General features: G+C 43.7%; 1 protein-coding gene across 6 annotated transcripts; it reads left to right on the top strand.

The window, feature by feature from the left end:
- The first annotated feature begins 915 nt into the window (after positions 1 to 915).
- On the top strand, positions 916 to 21,009 carry ASB11 (ankyrin repeat and SOCS box containing 11). Of its 6 annotated transcripts, XM_054187914.1 has the most exons (8): positions 916 to 1,110; positions 4,155 to 4,234; positions 7,244 to 7,351; positions 10,344 to 10,494; positions 10,695 to 10,829; positions 11,740 to 11,931; positions 12,863 to 12,888; positions 14,953 to 21,008. In XM_054187914.1, the coding sequence occupies exons 1-8, from the start codon at positions 933 to 935 to the stop codon at positions 15,151 to 15,153; spliced, it is 1,071 nt and encodes a 356-aa protein (XP_054043889.1). In that variant the 5' UTR covers positions 916 to 932; the 3' UTR covers positions 15,154 to 21,008. The 6 variants fall into 6 exon arrangements, with proteins under 6 accessions (XP_054043889.1, XP_054043888.1, XP_054043892.1 ...); XM_054187913.1 differs by lacking the exon at positions 12,863 to 12,888 and having other exon boundaries at positions 14,909 to 21,008; XM_054187917.1 differs by lacking the exon at positions 12,863 to 12,888 and having other exon boundaries at positions 14,953 to 21,007.
- The last annotated feature ends 348 nt before the right edge of the window (positions 21,010 to 21,357 follow it).

Below are 21,357 nucleotides of genomic sequence, written 5' to 3'. Positions count from 1 at the left end.
AGAACCGGGGCAAGGAGGGGATTCAAAGAAAGAAATAAATCTCTCTCCTGCTGTGCATTTAGGAAAATAGGCATTGAAAAAATTTTAAATGAAAAGGAAATGGGGTATTCTACATAGATTCACTTAATTACATGTAGACAAAATACTCTCTTCTCTATGGCATGTGCCTTCAGAAAGAAAAAAGGGCAGTTAAAGAAAGGGTGCATCTTCTTTCATTTCAAATATGACACCTTTGAATCGATGATGGGTAATGTAAAAATATTTCCAGTCTTTTAAAACAGTAAGATGCTGTTAGCAAGGGATATTAATGGACACCATTCTTTATCCCCGAGTGATGGAATATACCAGTATGTTATCATGTGTTTCTGATTACACACTTTCAGTATATTTTTTTCCCCTCATAGAATAACTTTGACTTCTTAGCCCTGGCTTTGAAAATATGTGGTTTTATTTCAGATTCTTTCATGATAATGCTTTTCTTTGATATGCCTGCCTTTGTTCTGTATCTGAGTAACACCGAGGTCTGTTACCAGAAAAGTATTCTTTCTGCAGTATCTCTGAACAATTTCTACAAATTTACCTATGCAGCCTTTGTAAATGAAACTGCTACTTCAAAGAATAAATATACTGTGGATGCATAGGCTTTCAGGTGGTATGAAGAGCTTCTGTCTGAAAATTTATTCTAATATCCATATTCATATGAGTTTGGAAAGGATTCTGTACGTTTCCTGTATGGCACAGGATGTTCAAACTCTCTTATCCTTGGTATTGTTATTTAGTATCAAATAGCCCATACCAAATAAAACCAGGATGTATTTTTGGTAACTGAGGAACAGGAGGTTCTGGAGGGTTTAAAATAGATGACATATGATACCAAGAATAACCCGCTGCAACTTAGCCGACCTGAGAAACTATTCAAAGAGCAAACCAAAATGGAGGGCGGTTCTATACTCCATGCTTTCACTAACATTTATTTTGCCATTTTTGCTCTGTTTTGCTTCAAGCTTTTAATTAAGATTTCCTTGGCTCTGCTGACCCATTTCTATATTGTTAAAGGCAACAGGAAAGAGGCTGCCAGGATAGCAGAAGAGATCTATGGAATAGTCCCAGGTAAAGTACAAATATGGACACTCTAACATTCAAATGTGTATTTTGTAACTTGAGGATTTAAATCACTGAGTTGCCATGAAATGAGGAATCTGCTGCTAAATGCATGGGAGAATGTTTTAACCTGAAGTGCCTTCCACTTCTGGGTCTTTGCGGCGTCAGTATGTGTTGGCATGATTGAGGTGTGCAAAATATGAGACTCCAGCTCCTCTAGAATGGGGACAACGTTTGCTCAAGGCGCTACCGTAAACAAAAAGGTTGTTCTCGGAAGCAAGGCATTCTTTAGCAGGGTGTTGCAGACGGTTTTACTAAACAGCTAGCTTTTCTGCCAGAGAGTATTTAGAGAACATTTTTAGCACGTTGATTTTCTGAAAGGAGACACAAGGAGGATATAACTAACGACTTTAGGAATCCAAGCCAAGAATCCCTGTTTTGTTAAATCAGATGATAAAAATGAACGCAGCTAAAGTTACTCTGAAAAATATACAGCATGGGAATATATTGTATTTAGTAGGCCACTTAGTAGGCAATTTATTTTTTGGGTTCTTTTTTTTCCCTAAGTGATTTTACTCCTTCATATCATTGCCATAATAATGAATAGACAAGCGCTTGCATGCCCGGTAATTCCACTCATTAAAATGACATAGCATTTTAAATTTACTACTAATGAGAACACCTTTTCCTACTTGAAGATTCATATCAACCTTGTGACATCAGAGATTTTTACGTGACTCATTTGTTGGGCACTTGTTTCATGATGAATAGTGCCGCCATGACGAGGCACATGAACAAGAGCGGAACACAGGTGGCGGCGAGATGGCCACCCAAAGCTGAGTTATTAAGATCGGGCCAAGAGAATCATAGAATCGTTAGGGTTGGAAGGGACCTTAAAGATCATCTAGTTCCAACCCCCCTGCAGGGCATTTCTTACAAAGCATTTATATACAGGCATGTCTCTCTCGGGTTTATTAATTTATTTGTTTTTCTCCGGAATATAATTCCAATCATTTGTTACTGTCATTTTTTTGGTGCCTTCATGCAATTGTATTCAGGCACACAGCAAACAGCAGTTCTTCATGGAAGTTCTTGTTGAATTGCCTTGAAGTTTAGCAGAGTACAACATATTTTTATCTGCAAGTTGCCATTTGCAAAAAGCCATTAAGGATAATCTTTCAAAACATAAGGTCATGTGATGCTGTTGCTGGGGCACTATATTGAATTACAGACGGAGCTTCACAGCCTTTCCTCTTTGCAGTGAAGTAGCGCCGCGGCAGCAGCAGCTTGGCTGCTTAATTTATCTGTAGGAATTTAAAAAGACAGAGTGTTTTCAGGCATGTCACTCACAACTCTGAAGGGAAGATGTGTCCTGTATGGGAACTACATTTGCCACACGTTTCAGGGAGGTAGGTTGCTGTGGCTAGCATGGAAATACGCAGCAGTGCGTGTTTTCATGGTGAGGCGCGCCTGTGCATACACATGCATGTCACGTCTGCTTGCACATGCTATATACTAGATGCATAAAAGGTCAAAGAAGGCACTCTAGCTCTGTTGTCTGAGTTGCTTCTGGACCTTCCTGCTCTATAAGGGCCCTGGGTTTTGTCACTTGCAATACCTTCTAACTTTTGAGCTGATCTTGCCTATTTCAGTCACCAGCATGATGAAGGGTGTGGGGTTTTTGGGTGTTTTCAGGAAAATGTTTCTTGGTCCCTCCTTGGTTCCCATTTCCATCATTTTGGCTGGTGCTTCCTACTTGGTCCTTAGAAGCCTGGTCAGGTATTGTGACGGCTGGTCTTCCCATGACAGCTTTTTGCCTTAGGAGCCCAGTAACGTTTCCTTAAATAAATGGGAAAAAAAGTAATAACTACAGTTAAAACCATTACCCCATGAGCTGAAGTGCATCCTGGTTCTCCAGTAACAAAAGGAGACTCCCTTGACCAAGGCTGAAACCTCTGCTACGTCTTTGGCCTGTAGTCCTCAGGGATGTGTCTGTGCCTCTCATTGATTTCTCTTTGCCTCGAGTAATACCTGAAATGGAGATAAATCACCCTTTCCATTCTCTCTGGTGCGCAGCATAGCTGAAAAAATTAAACAGGACACGGGTTTCAAATACAGTGCTCACGGGGTTGCTGTACAACAGAGCATGAGTGCAAACACTGGTATTGCGTCTGTCCTGTGGAGGTTTGAATGCAGCCGGCCTTCGGAGAAATACTTACTACACACTGTATTGCGCTATGGTTATAAATTTTAATATAGGACGAGTAAATTTGCTCTACACTTGAATTGCAGGGATTTAACCCGGGCTGACAGACTATGCTTGTATGTGGTAGCTAAGCTAAGGATTTTTTTTTCTCGGCACATGAGTAGATCAAGATAAGAAAAAGGGCAAGCTGGCATACATGAAGGAGTCGGAACAGTTCAACAAGTCAAAATGATTAAGGAAGAAAAGTAAAGCCTCGAGCAGAATTTATTTTTCCATGTATTTTCTGAAACCTTCTAGGGAGGAGGAGGATGAAACCTGTTACCTGGTAGTCTGAGATGGAAGATGTTATTTATGAAATTGTCGGTTCAGGAGATAAAACTGCCAGGTACATGCCAGAATTCAGTTGATGGACAAGTCATCCCCACATCTCCCTGCTATGAGTCTCTTAACAAAGTGCAAAAGAAGCTGGAATACGATTTGTGACAAAAGCTCCCTAGGAAAGATGGAGGCTGATACAGTTTTGAACAGGAGAATTGCAGGGCTCTGAAGTCCCTGGGTGAATCCCAGCAGCACTAAACTTGTGGTCTTTGCTGAAGCATGTTTTTATCTGTTTTTAAAAGTTCTGTCAAGAAGCTTTTGTTTAGGTCCCTTAGCGAGTGGCCGGGTTTCTCAGGAGTGCTGAGCCCTCAGCTGCTCAGCTGAAACCAACTTATCAAACAGTTTCACTGCTGCTCCTGCATTGATTTCAGTCCTGATCTGTCTTTACATGCAGCTGTTTCTTCCCTGTCCTCCCAGGATCTGCTTTTGTTGCTTACCTCAATTAACTTCCATGTGTTTGCTGTTTCAGGCAGCTGGGCAGACCGGTCCCCTCTTCACGACGCTGCCTTCCAAGGACGCCTCCTGTCTTTGAAAACCTTGATTGCCCAGGTAAAAGCCCACAGGTAAAGAAAAGGTTGGGAAGCAGCGTAGTTTCTCTTGAATTGCATCTGTGAGTTGGTGAGCTGGTAATAGGCTTCGGCAGGCCATAAGAAATACAGTTGTGTAAATAATATCTCCACATACACGCGTTTGGGGACAAGCCCAGGACAAAGACTGTTAGAGCTTGTAGCTTGCTGAATGATAAATAATGATCCTTGGGCTCTTTCTCAATGATAAACCATGCAAACTGGGCTTGAGAACAGGGACTCTCTCACTCTCTCTCTCTCTATATATATATACACACACACCAATCAGCTATTTAAAAAAATCAGTAGTAGAAGTACATCTTGCTTTATAAACCAGCAAGCGTAGTCTTCCTAAAGAGAGAGCTGTCAGCCTGGAACCCTCTGCTCCAAATGAAACCCAGAGTTCAGGCAAAAGAAAAAGAGGAGGAAAGAATATACTAGAAAGGACAAGAAGCGGGATACAAAAGTGGGCAGCTGCAAAGGGACAGGTTACGGTTCCTCATGCGTTGCCAGCCATCTTCCTTACCACCTTTGCTTAAACCCAGTGCCCTCACGTGGCACGAATGAGCAACTGTCCCCCCCTCACTCCCCCCAGTCAAGACAACTGCAAGGAAACTAATTCCCTGAGTGTGACCTCTGCGACTTGCCATTCAGACTTTTTATATTCAAGGTAAATAATTTTTACCAGTGAGGCCACAGCTCAAATGGAAAACGTCCTCAAGGAGCGGAGCTGCCGGTATAAAAGCCTCCATTCCAGGCGTCTATCGAGGCATGGCGGCAGCTAAGAGAGGTTGCTGTTTACAGACAGCTTCCCTCCTCCCATTTCCTGATCCCTCTTTCCTTCGACCACTGATATCAAATGATTTTATGGAAAACGAAGTGATGGAGGCTAGAGAAAATAAGGAAGCGTGATCATTCAGTCAGGGCTTTGCTGGTTTTCTGACCCTCTCTAGCTCTGTTTATGCTGACCTTACACCATCTTATTAGCAAGGGGCACACAGTGTTGTGGTTGTTATACACCAGATGCCCCGGTTATACACTCCTCAGGGTTACACACTGGAGAAGCACCCGGTGTTGTGGTTGTACAGCATTTAATTAATCCACTTTTTCTCCTTCTCTCAAAGACATTTAATTTTGGGAGTGAAGGATGAGTCCTTGCTGATGAAAACAGATCAAGGCAGCAATGCCTGCAGAGAGTGAGTTGGAGCTGATTCACCACAGCTTGATAAATGTAGGGACGAAGCTGTTCATGGGGCAGCATAATCATTGCTCATTGTTTCTAATATACTTAAACTAGTAGCCAAAAATTAAAAATGGAGCTATACTTTAGAGTATAAGTGGGACACTCAGAAGTGTCTGCCGTAGGACCGTAGCTTTCAAGAAAGCCAGTGAGGCTTCTGGTCCCCAGAGGACGCCTGGACATAAAGGGACAATGGAGCACTGGAGTTTTAAAAAAGCTCAGGAACTCACCAATGCCTTCTCCACCGCTGAAAGAAAAGTAAGAGTTTAGTTTTTCTGATACAACGGGAAAAGTGTATAGCCATCTGAAAACAAGGTTTAACATGAATAGTGTTTGGCAAATGGCTATAGTAAAATCCATAACTTGATCTCCATTTCATAATGTAAGAGATTGCTGTTTTGCCCAAGGTATCAATAGTTACTCTTTCACTTGCAACGACTGAATTTCAAGTTTTTAAATATATATATATATATATATATATGAATAATGATTGAGACTAGCTCTCCTCTTCTTATTTGGACTATCTAGAAGATATTCCTCTTGAAGGAATATGCTGATCATTACGTATAAAACACCTACACAATTCGAAAATGGAATAATCTCAACATTTTTTCACGGTTTTATCTATTCCCCTGGCACTGAGGTAATTTATGGGAAAATTTTTGTGACAGCTTTTACATTAATAATGTTTTCACGTAGTTGAAAAACAATTGTTTTTCTATCATAGAATTTCTGTCTTACAGTGATTGCTTTTAACTCTCACTGCATGGGGACTGGTGACTTTTACAGTGTTATATTGCTCACAGATTACTTCTGCCCCATCTCATTTGCTACTGCCTACCAAAAAGTGCATTGCTGCCATCTTGTGAGCTGCCGACTTTATAGCACATCAGGTGCAGACCAGCCGTGTTACAAAATACAAGACACCAAGCGGAAAATGGAGCTGCTTCCAGGCCTGTTCTCACGCATGGTTGTGAAATTGTATTTACTAGGAGATTTAGCTGCATTCTGGAGAAAACGCATATGAAAATTGCTTTCCCCTTTGTGAATATGTGGGGTCCTGTTTGCACAGGAATAGATGTAGGAATTGTCATTTGGAGAAATACCTGTAATGACGTGTTTGTAAACCACAGTTCTTGCTTCCAGTGTAAAACATTTCCTGGGTGGTCAAATAAGAGGAACAGATTCATGGGTGGGATTTGTCTCACCTATTTTATCGGTCTACCAGGTACTTAACCACTTCTGGATGAAACACGCTGATCGCCCCATATACTCAGTGGAAGTATTTTTAGGACACAATCCACCTGACAAACTAGAAACAGCTGCTTTAGCATGAGATGAATCATATCCTAAGGGTGCCTGTTTCTCCTCACTGAAGGAGTCGATGGCTCCAGCCAAGCTGCTGATACCTGTGTCAGAGGCGTCCCCATTCAGGGGGGTGAATCCCACCAGCTGTATCTCCTGGTGCTGGCATTAATAGGGAAGTCAACATCACCCTTAAAGTTAAAGAAACATACTGTCTTTCCTGCAATTGACCATACATTGTCAAGAACTAGAAACAGAAGGCACAACTTGTCCTTGCTTCCTCTTTAATGCCATGACCAGCTGCCGTCTTTGGGGACGAGCATTAGTCCAGCCTGTGACCTCCGCTGGACACGCACCCAGCGGCACGGCTCTCCCTCACCACGGTCCTGGGGGAGACGCGTTGTTCGGGCAGGGCTTTTCCCTCATGCCTGTCACCCTGCGTTTCAGGGTTTCAATGTGAACCTGGTGACGACGGACCGTGTGTCGGCTCTCCACGAGGCCTGCCTGGGCGGCCACGTCGCCTGCGCGAAGGTGCTGCTGGAGAACGGTGCTCAGGTGAGTCCTGGGGACGCCGGCGGGGACGTGGGCGCCTGGAGCATGGGTGGTCCCTGCATCAGCGGGGATGTTGGATGGGCTGCTCTTGTGGCATGGCCAGGCTGCGGATGGACAGGAGCATCTCAGGCAGAAATGGGGAGAAATAAAATGGTGCTTTGTTTCCGTGGGTGATGGATTTGCCTTCCCCCAGGGGCTGGTTGGGTCACCCCATTATTCTGTTTTGTTTTCCCTCTGGATGTGTAATGTAGTCATGATTGATGGAAAAGGAATGAGAGACGCTAGGTGAAAGTGACCTTGAAGAAAATGATTTATCCCTTTCCCCCACCACCACAATGATCACTGGAATTGCCCCTGGTTTTCCATGGCATAGTTTGTGAGTCTCACATAAGTAAAAATAGATGTGCTTGAAGCAATGAAACATTTTATATCCTAATAAAATAGCATTTTCCCCAGTCGGACCTAAGGTAGAATACATGTTAAAAATGGAAATACAGGAATGGATTAAATGTATAAGAATATATTTAATTCAGCTGGGTTTTCAAGTACAATTTATATGGCAAGAAGCTGAGAAACATCAAAACAGGAATTCAGGCTATTGTCTGCAGAAGAAAAAGCTTTTGTTAACTTCCTAAACTGTATGCCAAACTTAAATCCCTTAGAAAGATGAAAAGAAAACCCCTTTCTGCTCAGTTTTACTTGATTTTGCTCTATTAATGGCATTGCCTTTTATAACTCAGAGACTCATCGCTGAACTACCTCTTGCTTTCCTAAGAAATCAACCTATAGGTATACTATATAGCTCCGATGTTTTTTGGTTTTTTCTTTCCCCCCACTTTCTGTTCATACATAAACTCAATAGGCTGTTGTCTAACTTCTGGGAGAAAAAGTGTCACTCTGCTGCCCTCTTTTATTACTGTGCTCTTCTTTATTTCCTTTTTTTACCAAACCATTTACTCCACAACAGCTGTTTTAGAATTCTTTCCTCTTTTACCAGTTAAACCAATGCCCAGTGGAGAGGGAAACCAACTAAGTCATTTTTCTTCTTCGCTTATCTCCTTGCTTACCCTTGTTTATCAGCTTGCCTGAATCACTGGCCCTGTTGTGAAATGATGCAGATTGATAGACCCCCAGTGCCTCCAGCAGCTCCAGCCACATCTGCCCGATGAGACTGGGGAGGGGCGGAGGGCAAGCGCCGGGCTGCAGGGCTGCAGCATGTGCTCTGTCTGAAATACAGATACCTCCAAAGTATCTCTATTTCTTTCCTTTTGCTGTTTTGGAAGCTGTGCAGGATGAAGGATAATTTAGCTCAGCAATTAAGCAGGAGGGGAGGCAGACTGAGGAAGAGGCTGGGATCTGTAGTGATGCTACTGTTGAAACAGAGTCTTAGTTGGAGCCTTGCAATTTCAGGAAGATCAAGCTGCATTTTGGGCTCCAAAATCTGAGCACACAGATGTCCCCCATGCTGTGGTACCTGGTACGTCCCCGTACCATGCTGGCTTGCCCACCTTCTGGCCCTGTCATGATTATTTTCCATCCAGGTCTGTTCCCCTCACTGGTTTTCCACGAAGGTGAGCAAGCAGAGGAGGCACCAAGCAGCAGGGGCTGCCTCCTCCAGTGTACCTGCCTAATCTGCGAGTGTGGCTTCACGTGGGGGAGCGTGGCCTTGCACTGGCTGCTGCATGGTTGGAGCCTGCTGAAGGCTGCAAGGACTGAAACACTGGAAATGACAAGGACTGGCTTGTAACGGTGGGAAAAGCACCTTGTGAGAAAAGGAGTTAACTCATACAGCATCGTAAACAAGTCAAATCATAGAATCAAAGAATGGTTAGAGTTGGAAGGGATCTTAAAGATCACCTAGTTGCAACCCCCCTGCCATGGGCAGGGACACCTCCCACTAGACCAGGCTGTTCAAATCCCCATCCAGCCTGGCCTTGAACACTGAACAAGGACAAATGATATCTCGGAAGGTATCAACTGCAGATGATCTGCTGCTGAATTACCCAGAATAAATCAATAGGTTCTTAAACATCACTGCCTTTCTCCACTTTAAAGGCAAAATATCTTGCAGCTTAAATTGTGTGAGCTAAGGCATTTCTATCCTGGTGCTCCGACCCTTGGCGATGCAGTTCCTGTGCTTGAACTGGTGGCTGTCCTCCAACTTCCCCAGTGTCCTGGGACTTCTCCAGCCCTTCCCCTCCCATCTCTTTCCTCTTCTCGATGATTTGGAAATCACACAAGTTACCATGTGCTTGCATAATCCATTACTCTTCTCCAGTGTGCCACAGAACTAAAGACATGCAGATCTGCTGCATAAATTGCCTCTGAGTGTTTGCTGTGTAGTCAAATGTAGCAGCTCCGGCGCTGTGCACAACACAAGCCAGGGGCTGTGCTGTCCCCATGGAGAATGATGGACGGGGGTTCTTGCCAGGTCTTTACATTGGAGATGGAGGAAGGAAACTCTATCTTATACACATGCACATACACACACATGCATATGAACACAAACTCTTTCAAGCTCCTTTTCTGTTTGGGATTAAGACTGTATTTCCATGAAAATTTCTTTTGCTGGAAATGTGTTTTCATGTGAAAGTATTAAACATGAAGTAAATGTTTTTTTAAAAGCAAAGCTGTTTTCATCTGTGTGTATTGTGGCTTTGGGTTGGTGCAAACTAGGCGGTCATGAAGACACTCAAGTTCTCCCCATAAAAAGAATAAATAAAATCTGCATTTTCTGAGCAACTCTAGGAGGAGCATTCATAGCAGGCAGCGTCACTGCCTTATGGCACTAGCTATCTGGGAAAGAGGGCACACCTCAAAGGAGAATGTTATATATGCTGTGCCACAACATATAACTCTGAAAATTGTTAAAATCAATTCTGAAATTAAACAAGACAACCGTCTTTTTCTGGTGCATTTCTGGTGTGCACATGAGGCATGCTGCAAGGGCGTTCCTCTTAAATCTGATTATGCTGAGCATGTCTTGCTGTTCCAGGTCAATGCAGTCACCATCGATGGGATCACTCCTCTATTTAACGCCTGCTGCAGCGGCAGTGTGGCCTGTGTCAACATGCTGCTCGAATTTGGAGCCAAACCGCAGCTCAGGAACCACCTTGCTTCGCCCATTCATGAAGCGGTCAAGAGAGGTAACGTTCAGGCTGTGAGTGAAGCTAACAATAACTGAGGAATACATCTTCTATTGAAGTTAAAATAGTTAAAAAAAACCCCAAACTTGTCTGTACTGGTACGGATAAATAGCTTATTCCCAGCTCTTCTGCCTCTTTGGTCATACCTGGGTGTATTCTGCTCTGCAGCACTTCGGTGACAGCTTTTCTTCTCTTCACAGGTCACAGGGAGTGCATGGAGATCCTTCTAGCCCATGAGGTTGACATTGACCAAGAAGACCTGCAGCACGGGACCCCACTCTACGTGGCTTGCATGTACCAGAGGACAGACTGTGTCAAAAAGCTTTTGGAGCTAGGTACACCTGGAAAAGGGGGCCGGGGGAGAGCTGTGGTGGTGTGAGCCAGCTGGTCTATTTGGGCTACCTCTCCACTCCAAAAATCATGGGTTATTTCCACAAGAGGTGTTTGGGCACACCGAGTCTGTGACATTCGTTTCAGACTATTAAAAATTTCACCTGCATTCATGAAGAACTTATGATTTCCTCAGTAAAAAAAAAGACCTAATGACAGAGAACTCCCTGAGACAGTCTGAGTGTGAAAATAAAATATTTTTAGTTTTCTAGAATGATGACAGGAAGCGCAGACAATGCTGGCTAATATTGGTGACTGAAATCAACTCTTGATTATGATAAACTGCCATACTAAGCATTAACTTCAGCTGCTTCTCAGTGGATGATGAAGACAGCAGTAAAGCTGCTTGTAAGAATAATCACTGCAGGGCTAGCATAAATTTTTTCTGTCAGTGTATATTAGCTGACTTACACCTGCTCGAAGTGTGGCCCTGCTGTGCCTGGTCAGCCCAGGGCAAGCCTTTGGCTTGCGGTGCTCCCAGAGTTATTACAATGAGATACCTGAAGGGTTTATTTTTTCACGCCGGTAATTGAATTAACATAATCTAGGTCAGATTCTACGTTATTAAGACATTTACAGAGCATATGGTAGGCTTTGAACGTTTATTGGGCTGAAGGTCAAGCAGCTCGGTTCTGCCCATCGCAGACAGGGTTCGGTGGCTCAGAGGACATTGACACAGGAGGTATTTGACCTGCTGAGTTTCACGCTGCTGCTATTGAGAGAAATGAGGGAGGCCTGCGTGCTATCCATCCCCTTCATTTATTGAGGCTACTGGTGGAAACCAGCCTATGTGGTATGGGTTCAGCCCGTTCCTGCTGCCCCCCAGATCTAACCGTGCACTCTTGTTCACTCAAGGAGCCAACGTTAACATAGGGAAACGATTAGACACCCCGCTCCACGCGGCAGCAAGGAAATCCAGCGTGGAGGTAGTCGTCTTGCTGACAGACTATGGTGCTAACACGAAATGCAGAAATGCTGAACTCAAATGTCCCCTGGATCTCGCCGTACCCAAAAGCAAAGTGGAGCAGGCGCTTCTGCTTCGGGAAGGTAATGGATTCCTTTCTTCTTCTCTTTTTTTAAGTATTTGTTTCCCTTAGCTAAGTACGTTTTCTTAACTGCTTTTATAAGTAATGCTCGATATAAGTTCCCTTGGCTTCTCTACTGATTTCAAGCCTGCAGCACATGACACAGAAATGAGTGAGAGGTCTCTGTTTTTTTGCTAGATATGCCACCAAGTGATAGGGTTTTAGTGGGTAAATTGGTCAGTTGTTGTGCTTTCTTTTCCTGTCTAGTGAAGGAAAACTATACATATTTACCTATCACGACGCTAAGGATTAAAAACTGGTGTGTGAGTTTATTCATAAATAATAAATAATAGTTTGTGTTCAAGCTAGCACCATGGCTCAATGTCCCACTTCCTGCAGAAAAAGCAACACCAGTGTCTGTGCCCTTGGTCCCCAGGAGAAAGCAGAGCTATTTGCCGGGTGGCTATTCAGCTCCATGGCACGCAGCTCTTCCATGTGGTTCATGGGGCTGTGATCCCAGCACAGACCAGCAGTGTCCTTTGCAGTTTACTTTCAGCCTTCCTACAATTAATTATCTTTCCAGTTGACTGGAAGAAACTACTGAGCAGAAATGAACCTAGATCCTCTTGTGCCATTTTCACCTGCAATACATACAGCCAAAACTCGATGCATCCAGCAACAATATCGCTGGCATATGGACAGGCTGAATTAAGTCCCACCTCTCCTCTAACCAGTGTGTTCTCAGCTCACTGGTACCCTGTTAGTCGGCCTATACTCCCCGGGGCCTTGCTGAGACAGAGGGTGAATGGTGGTCCTCCACGCAGGCAGCCTGCCCCCTTCCCAAGCCTGCTCGCTCCTTACCAAGGAGCAAAGCATGATGCGCGCAGAGAGCCCGCTCCCAGCTGCAGAATAGCTCTTGGATGGTAAATTAATATTGTCAATGCTGCACACAGGCTTTGTGCTGGCCCTCTGCACAGAGGTGAGTTTTATGGAGGAAATGAAACATTGGCTTAATATCCTTCTGTCCTGCTTCCTTTCTCCATGGCTTTTCATGCAGAGCTTTAATTTGTCATGTCTAAAACCTTCTGGGAGGATGTTTGCTTGAATGCTTCTCACCTCTTGTGACTTCTGTCCCCGCATCTGAGAAGTTCAGGGCTCAGCAGCAGCAGGCTGTGTGAGCAAAGGCACTGCTCGCAGTTGTCCTGCTCCAGTAGCCCTGTATGAATAAGAGTTTGCATACATAAAGAAATATCCCAATATTAATAATTTTTTCTTCCTGAACTTTCTTTTTAATTTCCACTTTCGGCTTGTCACCGTCTCCTCCCTTACGGTCAGAGGAACTATAGGGGCACTTCAGCTCCTGCTGGCTCTTCGCTTTTAAGAAATGAAGTTTCCTCAGTTTCCTCACCTTTCCATTTAGTCCCACTTTCAGATATTTTGCGGTATTTAAAATCTACAACTGCCCTTTTCACCTACTTCTTCTGTGTTTTCTGAGGTCCTTCTGTTTGAAATAAGCACCCCAGGGAACTATCCTAACGAGTTTTCTTTATACTCCCTGACATTTCTGCTGTGGTTACTTAGATGTCTCCCTTTAATTGCTCCTTTTCCTAGCTCTTAAGTCATGTGAAATATAAAATATTTCTGTTTTCCTAACTGTATGGGGAGATGGGAGCGTCTTTCTTCACTTCCAGTGACAGTAGTACAAGTGCTCTTTTCTATATATCCCATATTTTTCTATTAATTTTGTCTCAGAGGGGACATTATCAGCCTGTTTAGGCTCCTAAATTTTCATCTAGTAAAAGCACAGTTTATGAAGCTTACCTGGAAGATATAAGGATGGGCTTTTAAGCACACATCTCTACCCATTGCTTGCCAAACGCTGCTACTCATCGTTACAGTTTGGCTGGGAACTGCTCCTGGCCAGGGGCAGGGCTGAGACAGGGCTCAAAAACTGAGCACCTCTGAGCAGGTGTGAAGGTTCAACCTGGAGCAGCTCCAGCAAGAGGAGAGCGAAGGGGAGGCAGGGGCACATTCACTAGCAAGCTGCTTTTGCATGTGCAAGGATGCGGTTGCAGAGGCTATGGAGCCTCATTTCCAGTGGTTTTGTGCCTGGTGTGCCCTTCACCTGACCCGTGGTGGGGTGGGCTGGGGGCATCTGGATGGTCACCCTGTGGGGAAACCATTGGGGCAGCATCACCCTGTGCGTTCCCCTGCAAGCCACTGCCCAAGCCAGCCTCACTATTTTCCCAGTGAGTCCTCCAACAGCTTTCCTATCAGTGGACTCTGTGATATTTAACGAGAATTTTTTACATGCAGCAACCTTTCCCCCAAGGCAAGAGAAGGGCAAGAAGGCCGCTCATCTTTTTATTCTTTTTAATTTTTTTTATTTTATTTTTTAACCTCGATGCCTTTTCGTGCAAAACTTTTGGAGACTTTCTATCTTTGAGATGTTTTCCTTTCAGTCAGACTTAATTAAAATTGGATGACACACATTAAGAAATTCTTTTGAGGAGCACTGATAGACTGACTGACATACGTAAATATCCACAGACGGTGTGGTAGGTGCCTGTGCAGGTACCTGCTGAGACACCAGCGGAACAGCTGACTGTATTTGCCATATCCACCCAATTATGGCTGGTCTACACTGAGCATCTCTGCAGCTCCCCGTAATCCCTTTTGTCTTTATCCTCGCAACACCTCTGGGAGCTGTCTTCTATCCTGAGCAAGGACTATATGTCCTGACGCTCTCTCTCCAGTGAAGACACCTTTATAGTATTTTAAGTATATGCTCAAGAAAAGACGTAGAAAAGTCTAACTGTGCATGCAGAAAAAGGTTTTTAGTGCTCATAGTTTTCAAATCACCGAACCAACTTTGACAAAGTAAATGAAATACGAACAATAATGTACGTAGCTCTCCCTGACTGCAGCAAGTCATTGTGTAGTGCTTGATCTGATTTGCAAATCTTGCGTGGTGTTTGCTGCTTTCTGACTTATACCAGTGGTGGGGTTGGGGGTGCTTGTTCTTGCCTTTTTTTCCCCCCAGGTCCTGCTAGCCTTGCCCAGCTGTGCCGGTTGTGCATCAGAAAGCATCTGGGTCGGTCGTGCCTATATGCAGTCCACAAGCTGCACCTGCCTGAGCCACTTGAGAACTTTCTTCTTTATCGATAAGTCTGTGACTATCTTTACACCGGAAAAGAAAGAGGAACAAATGGTTTTTTTACTCCAAAATTATTATATCACATAAAAAAAAATCAAAGACATCATTTACTGTCTACTGTGGATAACAAACATTAGCTGCTACGTGACAGTGCAAATTCAAAACACCTTTTCATTGTGAATGATATTATGGATACAGTTCCTTCAGTCTATTTCCAAATCCACTTACGCCATCTTGAGAAGCTGTAGTACGTGAACAGCACACTTGACTTGTGTTTGCAGGTGCGCAAGCAACATCCACCCCCACACAGATACACAGAGATTTCCCCTGCATTTAGTGTTGTATTTATTGGTGTAGTATCTGTGCAGCTTCTTCCTCTTGTCTGTCCGATCTCACTGTCAAAGTCAAGGCAGCAGCTGTTATTCTTCCACTGGTGTGAGAATGAAAGCCTTCAGTGCCCAGCATCGGTCCTGTATAGTATATTGCACGTCTTTTGTCAGCTTTGACTTTGCACCCTGCAATCTCTTTCCTATAGCCTAGTGGAGTGATAGCAACTTCCATCAGGCTCTGGCTGTCCAGCCACAATATGTCCCCTCAGCCCCTCTGCCCCCAGCACTAGCAAATCTTGTCCTCTGAAGTGCAAGTGATGTTACCAACGCAGGTGCAGGAGTTTGGAGTAAGCCTACAAAAATGTGTGAAAGTCTTAAAAAAACCTTCATCTCTTCTAAAAAAAAAATCCCTCCTAAGCTATATCACCTGAGGTCTGGCTGTGTTCATTATATGAATAATTTTTCTTAGCTTAATTCCAGAACAGAACTGCGAATGTTTTGATGGGCACAGGAGGTCAGCTTTCAATGTCTGTCCTTTGCAAGGTTTAAAGAAAAGCAAAGGAAGGAGTTGCTGCTTTTTTGGGCTTTGCATGCTTTGGTATTTCTCGAGGTAAGTCCTCGCACTGTAGAGCTGGAGAGAAGCAGGGCCCCTAAGGATGGCTGTGCATCACCCATATGTTCTCCTGGTCGGATATTGCTCACCGGGTGAAGTTTGCAGGCTGGTCGGCTCCCTCGTCCCCTACTCTAGAGGCTTTCATTAGCTCCCTGGGAGAAGGGATTTTTAGAATGATATGACTTTGCCCGTTGTGGTATTAGTTTAAATATCATCAGGGTTATTCGCTTGGACACAGAAGACCTAAAAATATGCACCTCTTTTTGCTGAGAAATGTGGGACACAGTGGCTAGTGCCATGCCTGCGTGGCTCTGTAAAGGCTTGTTTATTTTTCCTGTGGCGTTTGTTCTGAGGCAAGAAATGTTTCTTCAGAGCTGAGTTTTGGTAAACTTCTGCCGTGAGACAGGCAATGGTGTTTCACTAGTTGTAGAGAAATGGGAAGCAGAGTTAAAAGGGGGAGTCTGTCTCCATTTATCTCAACTTCACAGGTCCAAGAGGCTGATGACGCAATTTCAGGCTATGAGGTGTAGTGGTTTCCTCATGAGCTATGCATGCTGGTACCAATTTTCACTGCTCACACATCTTAAGTCGGGGTAACTGACCTGCTGGAGCCTGAATATGGGACTGGCTTCCAGCAGCCTTTGAGCTCCTGTTCCTGCTCCAGCAGCAGCAGCCTCTCTGGTTCAATGCTAATCCCTTAATTTCAGCATGACAGCTTCCCTCTCGGAGACAGAGGTCTAACATTTCCTGCACTTTCTTAAGATTTATTCAGTACAAGTAAGATAAATTGTGCTCCCAGCACTTCGTGAGACTGGACCTGCAATGTTACAGCCAAAAATTAATGTAGCTGTCAGCCTGTGTTTGCACATATTGAATGCTATCTGACGGCAAGAGCTATTGCCCATAAAGTCGTTAGTGACATGAATGACCTTGTATAGTACGGTACATCATGAATCTCAGAGATTTGAACTCTATATTCCCAAGAGCCTCTGAAAATCAAATACTAGCAAGAAAGAAATGTCTATATCAATCTGATGTCAGGAGATCTGTCTCAGTCTTATCTTTTCTGCCAGCTCACCTGCTCTGTTTATAAGGTGGCAGTCAGAATACCATCCACTATCTAAACAGAGAGACAGAGCCTCAGCTGTGGGGGTTGTCAGAACTTGCATTGCAATCAAGGAGCTAAGGCAATTTATGGGATCTATTTCAGAATGTGTAACACTGAATTGATTTCCTACTGCGATCATGAATGAAAGCAGTATTTCACTTGCATAGGATTTAAATTGAAAAAATGTATCTCCATTAAGGAAAAGCAGAGTCTGTGCAGCCTCTCAGAAAGGTTTATGTTAAGAAGCAGCAGAAGTTGCCCTATATTTATTGCTGATATTAGCTTCCCATCAAAAATCACTTCACCTTTGCTTCCTCCTGGAGACATCATTCTTCCTGAAATTCTGTATATCAGAGAGTCTGTAGGGAACAGAGCCTTAATAAATCAGAAGAGAAGCTCAGAAGTCCTGATGGTAAGAAATTTCATTAGAAATTTTCTTGCTCTTATCTCAAAAGATTAAGCTACCCATTTAATTTTCATTGACTGTGCTTTGTGTTCTAACAATGCACAGAAATATTACTGAGGAAATAACTGGAGGGGTTATTTCTTTTATTTTTTTGCAAATATGCTGTCTCATGTGACGATAGGGAAAGACTGGGACAATTTTCTAGGAGACTACTGAATCTTGTCGGTGATTTTTCAGGATGAGTTTGAAAATCATCTCTCAGATGTGGATACAACAGCTTTTCCCTAGGCAGGAGGAGGCCTGACTAAGCTCTGAAGGTCTCTTTCCTTCAAATAGGTGCCATCTTCTCTGTTGTTCTATGATCATGGACAGAAAGCAGTTATTTGGGTAAAAAATGGTTTTCCTGGGAACAAAGACATTTTTGTGTGCTGCAATGTCCATTGCTATACCACATTTGTATGAGTTTACTCCCAGCAACTGCCGGTACTATCTGTTTCAGTGAGAAGTGCTGCAAGTCTCAACAGGAATAATTACACAATATCCTGGCTATTGGAAAAGTTTTTCTGAACCACAAACACTTACGGATTCTGGGTACAGACACTGACTTGCAGCATAAAGTGTGAGCTTGGGCTCTGACCACCCGCTAGCCATAAAGTCCGTCGTCCTGGGTATATTTTGCAGGAGTGGCTTATATGGGTTACTGATGTACAGTATAAAACTAAAATACTTCCTTTTATCATTCTCAATCTGTCGATTCACTTTTCATTTTTCTTATCCATCTATTATGAGAGATCCAGTGTGGACTCAGAAATGCCAGTGATGAGGACTTCACAGATCTCAGCCTAATGAAACGTTGACTTCAAGGCATCATTCATTACTCAGTATATCTCTATCTTTGCTCATGATCCAAAGTGAAACAAAATTAAATGGGCTTCGTGTCAGCTCTGTCTTTATCTTTACTGTAAAATAAGCAGTCTTCATATCTACATTCCTTTTACCAGTAGATGCATTCCCATGTCTCAAAACATCTTTGCAATCCTTTTTTATTGCCCCCACTGTATCTTTTCTCACACCACTAAGGTCCTGTTCATAGGCATGTCTTTCCTGATCATCTTTGTCCTGCATTCACATATTTCTCCTCTGTCACTAAGAAAATAGTTTTTAGTTTCCTCTTTGAGGAGCTTATCTCTTCAATAGCAGGCCTTTTAGCCAAGGTCAGTCTGTCTCCTTGTTGTCTGTGTTATTTCTCTTGCTCACCAGGCTGCTGTGTTGGGATGTCCCGCCTCTGAATTTGCACATCTCAGCTCCGCCAAGCCCCAGGGAGGGCACTGGTGTTCAGAGAGCTGTCACCCAGTGGCACGTGTCCTGCTCATAGGCTTCTCAGCTGGCTTGATCCTTGTGGGAGCAGGACTGTACGGGCCACTGTGTTCACGCCGAGCTGGAGCAAGTCATTTTGACATGCCGGGTGCTGTCTGGGCTATCTCCGGGCATGGCAACTCTACTTGCTGGATGGCTGGAGATAGTCACTTTTTTCTGTGTCTGATCACAGCAGGAGACATGCAGCTGTTGTTCACAGTTTGCACTAATTTGTAAAGAGAGACGTGATGATGCTCTTCTTGCTCCCCCCTTGTTGCTGTCTCAGCACCCTGGCCCAAAACCTGGCTCCACAGGTTTCCTCGTAGCTTGAGATCACTTTTTCCCAGACTCTTATGTGCAAGCAGTGTGGCTAATGGACCACCTCCTCAGGGACAGACAACAGTGAAAATTAATAGACCAACATGTTTTGAAAGGGTTTAAAAAGTGTTTCTCATGGTAGGTAGGAAAAGAAAAGTTACGTTCTTATTTGTCCTCTAAAAGATCTCTGTTTTGACCTCCTGAACAACCTTTTGGGTTCAAGGTGACCTCTGTCTCCTACGGCGCAACTCTGCTGTTGGCATTTAACAACCCTCCATGCTCTCTAGGACTCAACTTTTCATAGCAGATGTCCTAGTCCCTCATTTTCTCTCTGTCTGTCTGAATCTCCCATTCACAGAATGAAATTAAAAAAAGGGGGAAAATGCTAAGCTGCTGAAACTTGTGGTCACGGTGTAGAGGCTGAAATTCCCCACATCTGCCTTGAGGTGCTGACATCCTACCTTCCCGGGCAGATGCAGGCTCTGAGGGAGTCTGCCCACCCATCCACTTGTGCGCTCCGCTCCCTCTTCTTGTGACAGGACATGCCCGTGCCACTTTGGACATCAGGACCAGGGGCTCATCTCCTCCTGACTCTGTCTTCCCTCAGGGAACTCAAGCCTGGTCAACATCCATCTCATGGCATTTAGACGACTTCTTGCCACCCGTGCTAGAAATTAGTGTTGTGCTGCCCGTGTGCAAACCCATGCGAAGGGGGTCAGTGTCCCCTCTGTGCCACTCTCTTCTCCACTTGCTGTCTGCTCAGGACAGGGCAGGAAGTACAAGGGCTGCCTGACACCTTTCTATCCCAAACCTGACCTCCGTCTTCTGCAGCACAACTCTGCTATTGGCATTTAACAACCTTCCAGTCATTGGATTGAAAACTCTGGTGGTGTGTCCCAGCAGGGTGTCAGGGCAAGTCTGATACTAATAAAAATGAAACACATTCACTGACTCTTAGTTTAAAAATCTGGCTGACCTATATGCTGGACTGACAGTTCATGATGCCTTTGTGTATTTTTTTTTCCAGAAATTAACTTTTTTCACACACCAATTGCTCCTCACTGTGTTTTTTGTAATGTTCCACGAAAGATGTATAATATGTTAGTCAAATACAGATTATTCCACACAGACCTTCTGTCTAAGTTGATTTCTATTTCTTGAAAATTCCTTTGTCCTTAAATTTTATACCATTTGTAGGAAGTCACGATGCATTTTGCAAGCAAACAGAAAACTTTTTGAGGTTTGGAAGTGAAAAAATCTTCAACAAAAGGTACCGGGAATTGTGGAAGAAAGCACAATTTACATATTCAGTTGAGAATAACATCTGGAAGGGTGGAGAGAGATGAATCAGCAAAGCATGCCATTCTAGCATTTTGTTTAACAAGTCAGCCGAAGCAACACATTAGTCAGCAAACCATTAATCATGAAATCTAATATATATACTTACTATCAATGGATGAAGTTTCACATGGATGAAAGATTTTGAACTTATTTTTCAGTGAATTAAACATATAACCAGAATTTTCATTCACAGCAATCAGAACAAAACCATTGTAAATGGCAAAAGCCGGCACACAGTCAATATAGCAATTTTTGTCATTATGCTCCTAGTCTGTAGTATTATCTTTTAAAAATTTGGGTTACGAGAATCACAAACACTTGCCTCACTTTCGTTCAAGTGCAAACATAAGGTCTGAGAAATACAATTGTGTTCCAGCTATGTAAAAAAATTAAGTGATTTTGGTATTTATGGTAACGAGGTATTTAATGCTTTCAGCTAGAAGATGTACCAAACTCTGTGGTGACTAGAAACGGGGGAAAAAATGAAACTCCCAAACCAGTCTTTGTGGGGAAGGGAGGGTTTGGGTTTAAACCTGTCTTTTCTTGAAATAGCGTAATGGACTAATATACACGGCTTTCTAGTTTTGGCCTTTCCCTCAAACTAGAGATTCAGTGGAAGAGATCTGAAGATGGTGAGAGAAGAAATATCCTGCCCTTTAATATCTTTTCAGGCCTGGAGGCTGAGGCTACTTCATCTGATCTCCACCGTAATGCAAGCCACAGGACCTCACCCAGTAATTGTGCTCACCAAGATTGTGCCTTGGGCTACGATGTGTTTTACAAAACGTGTAGGTCAAGCAGGCTCCCCCGCCCTGGGGAG

The sequence above is a fragment of the Rissa tridactyla genome, chromosome 1, assembly GCF_028500815.1.
Source record: "Rissa tridactyla isolate bRisTri1 chromosome 1, bRisTri1.patW.cur.20221130, whole genome shotgun sequence".
In the NCBI taxonomy this organism is placed as follows: Eukaryota; Metazoa; Chordata; class Aves; order Charadriiformes; family Laridae; genus Rissa; species Rissa tridactyla.
Note: the sequence above shows the minus strand (reverse complement) of the source record. Positions and strands in the feature narration are given on the sequence as shown.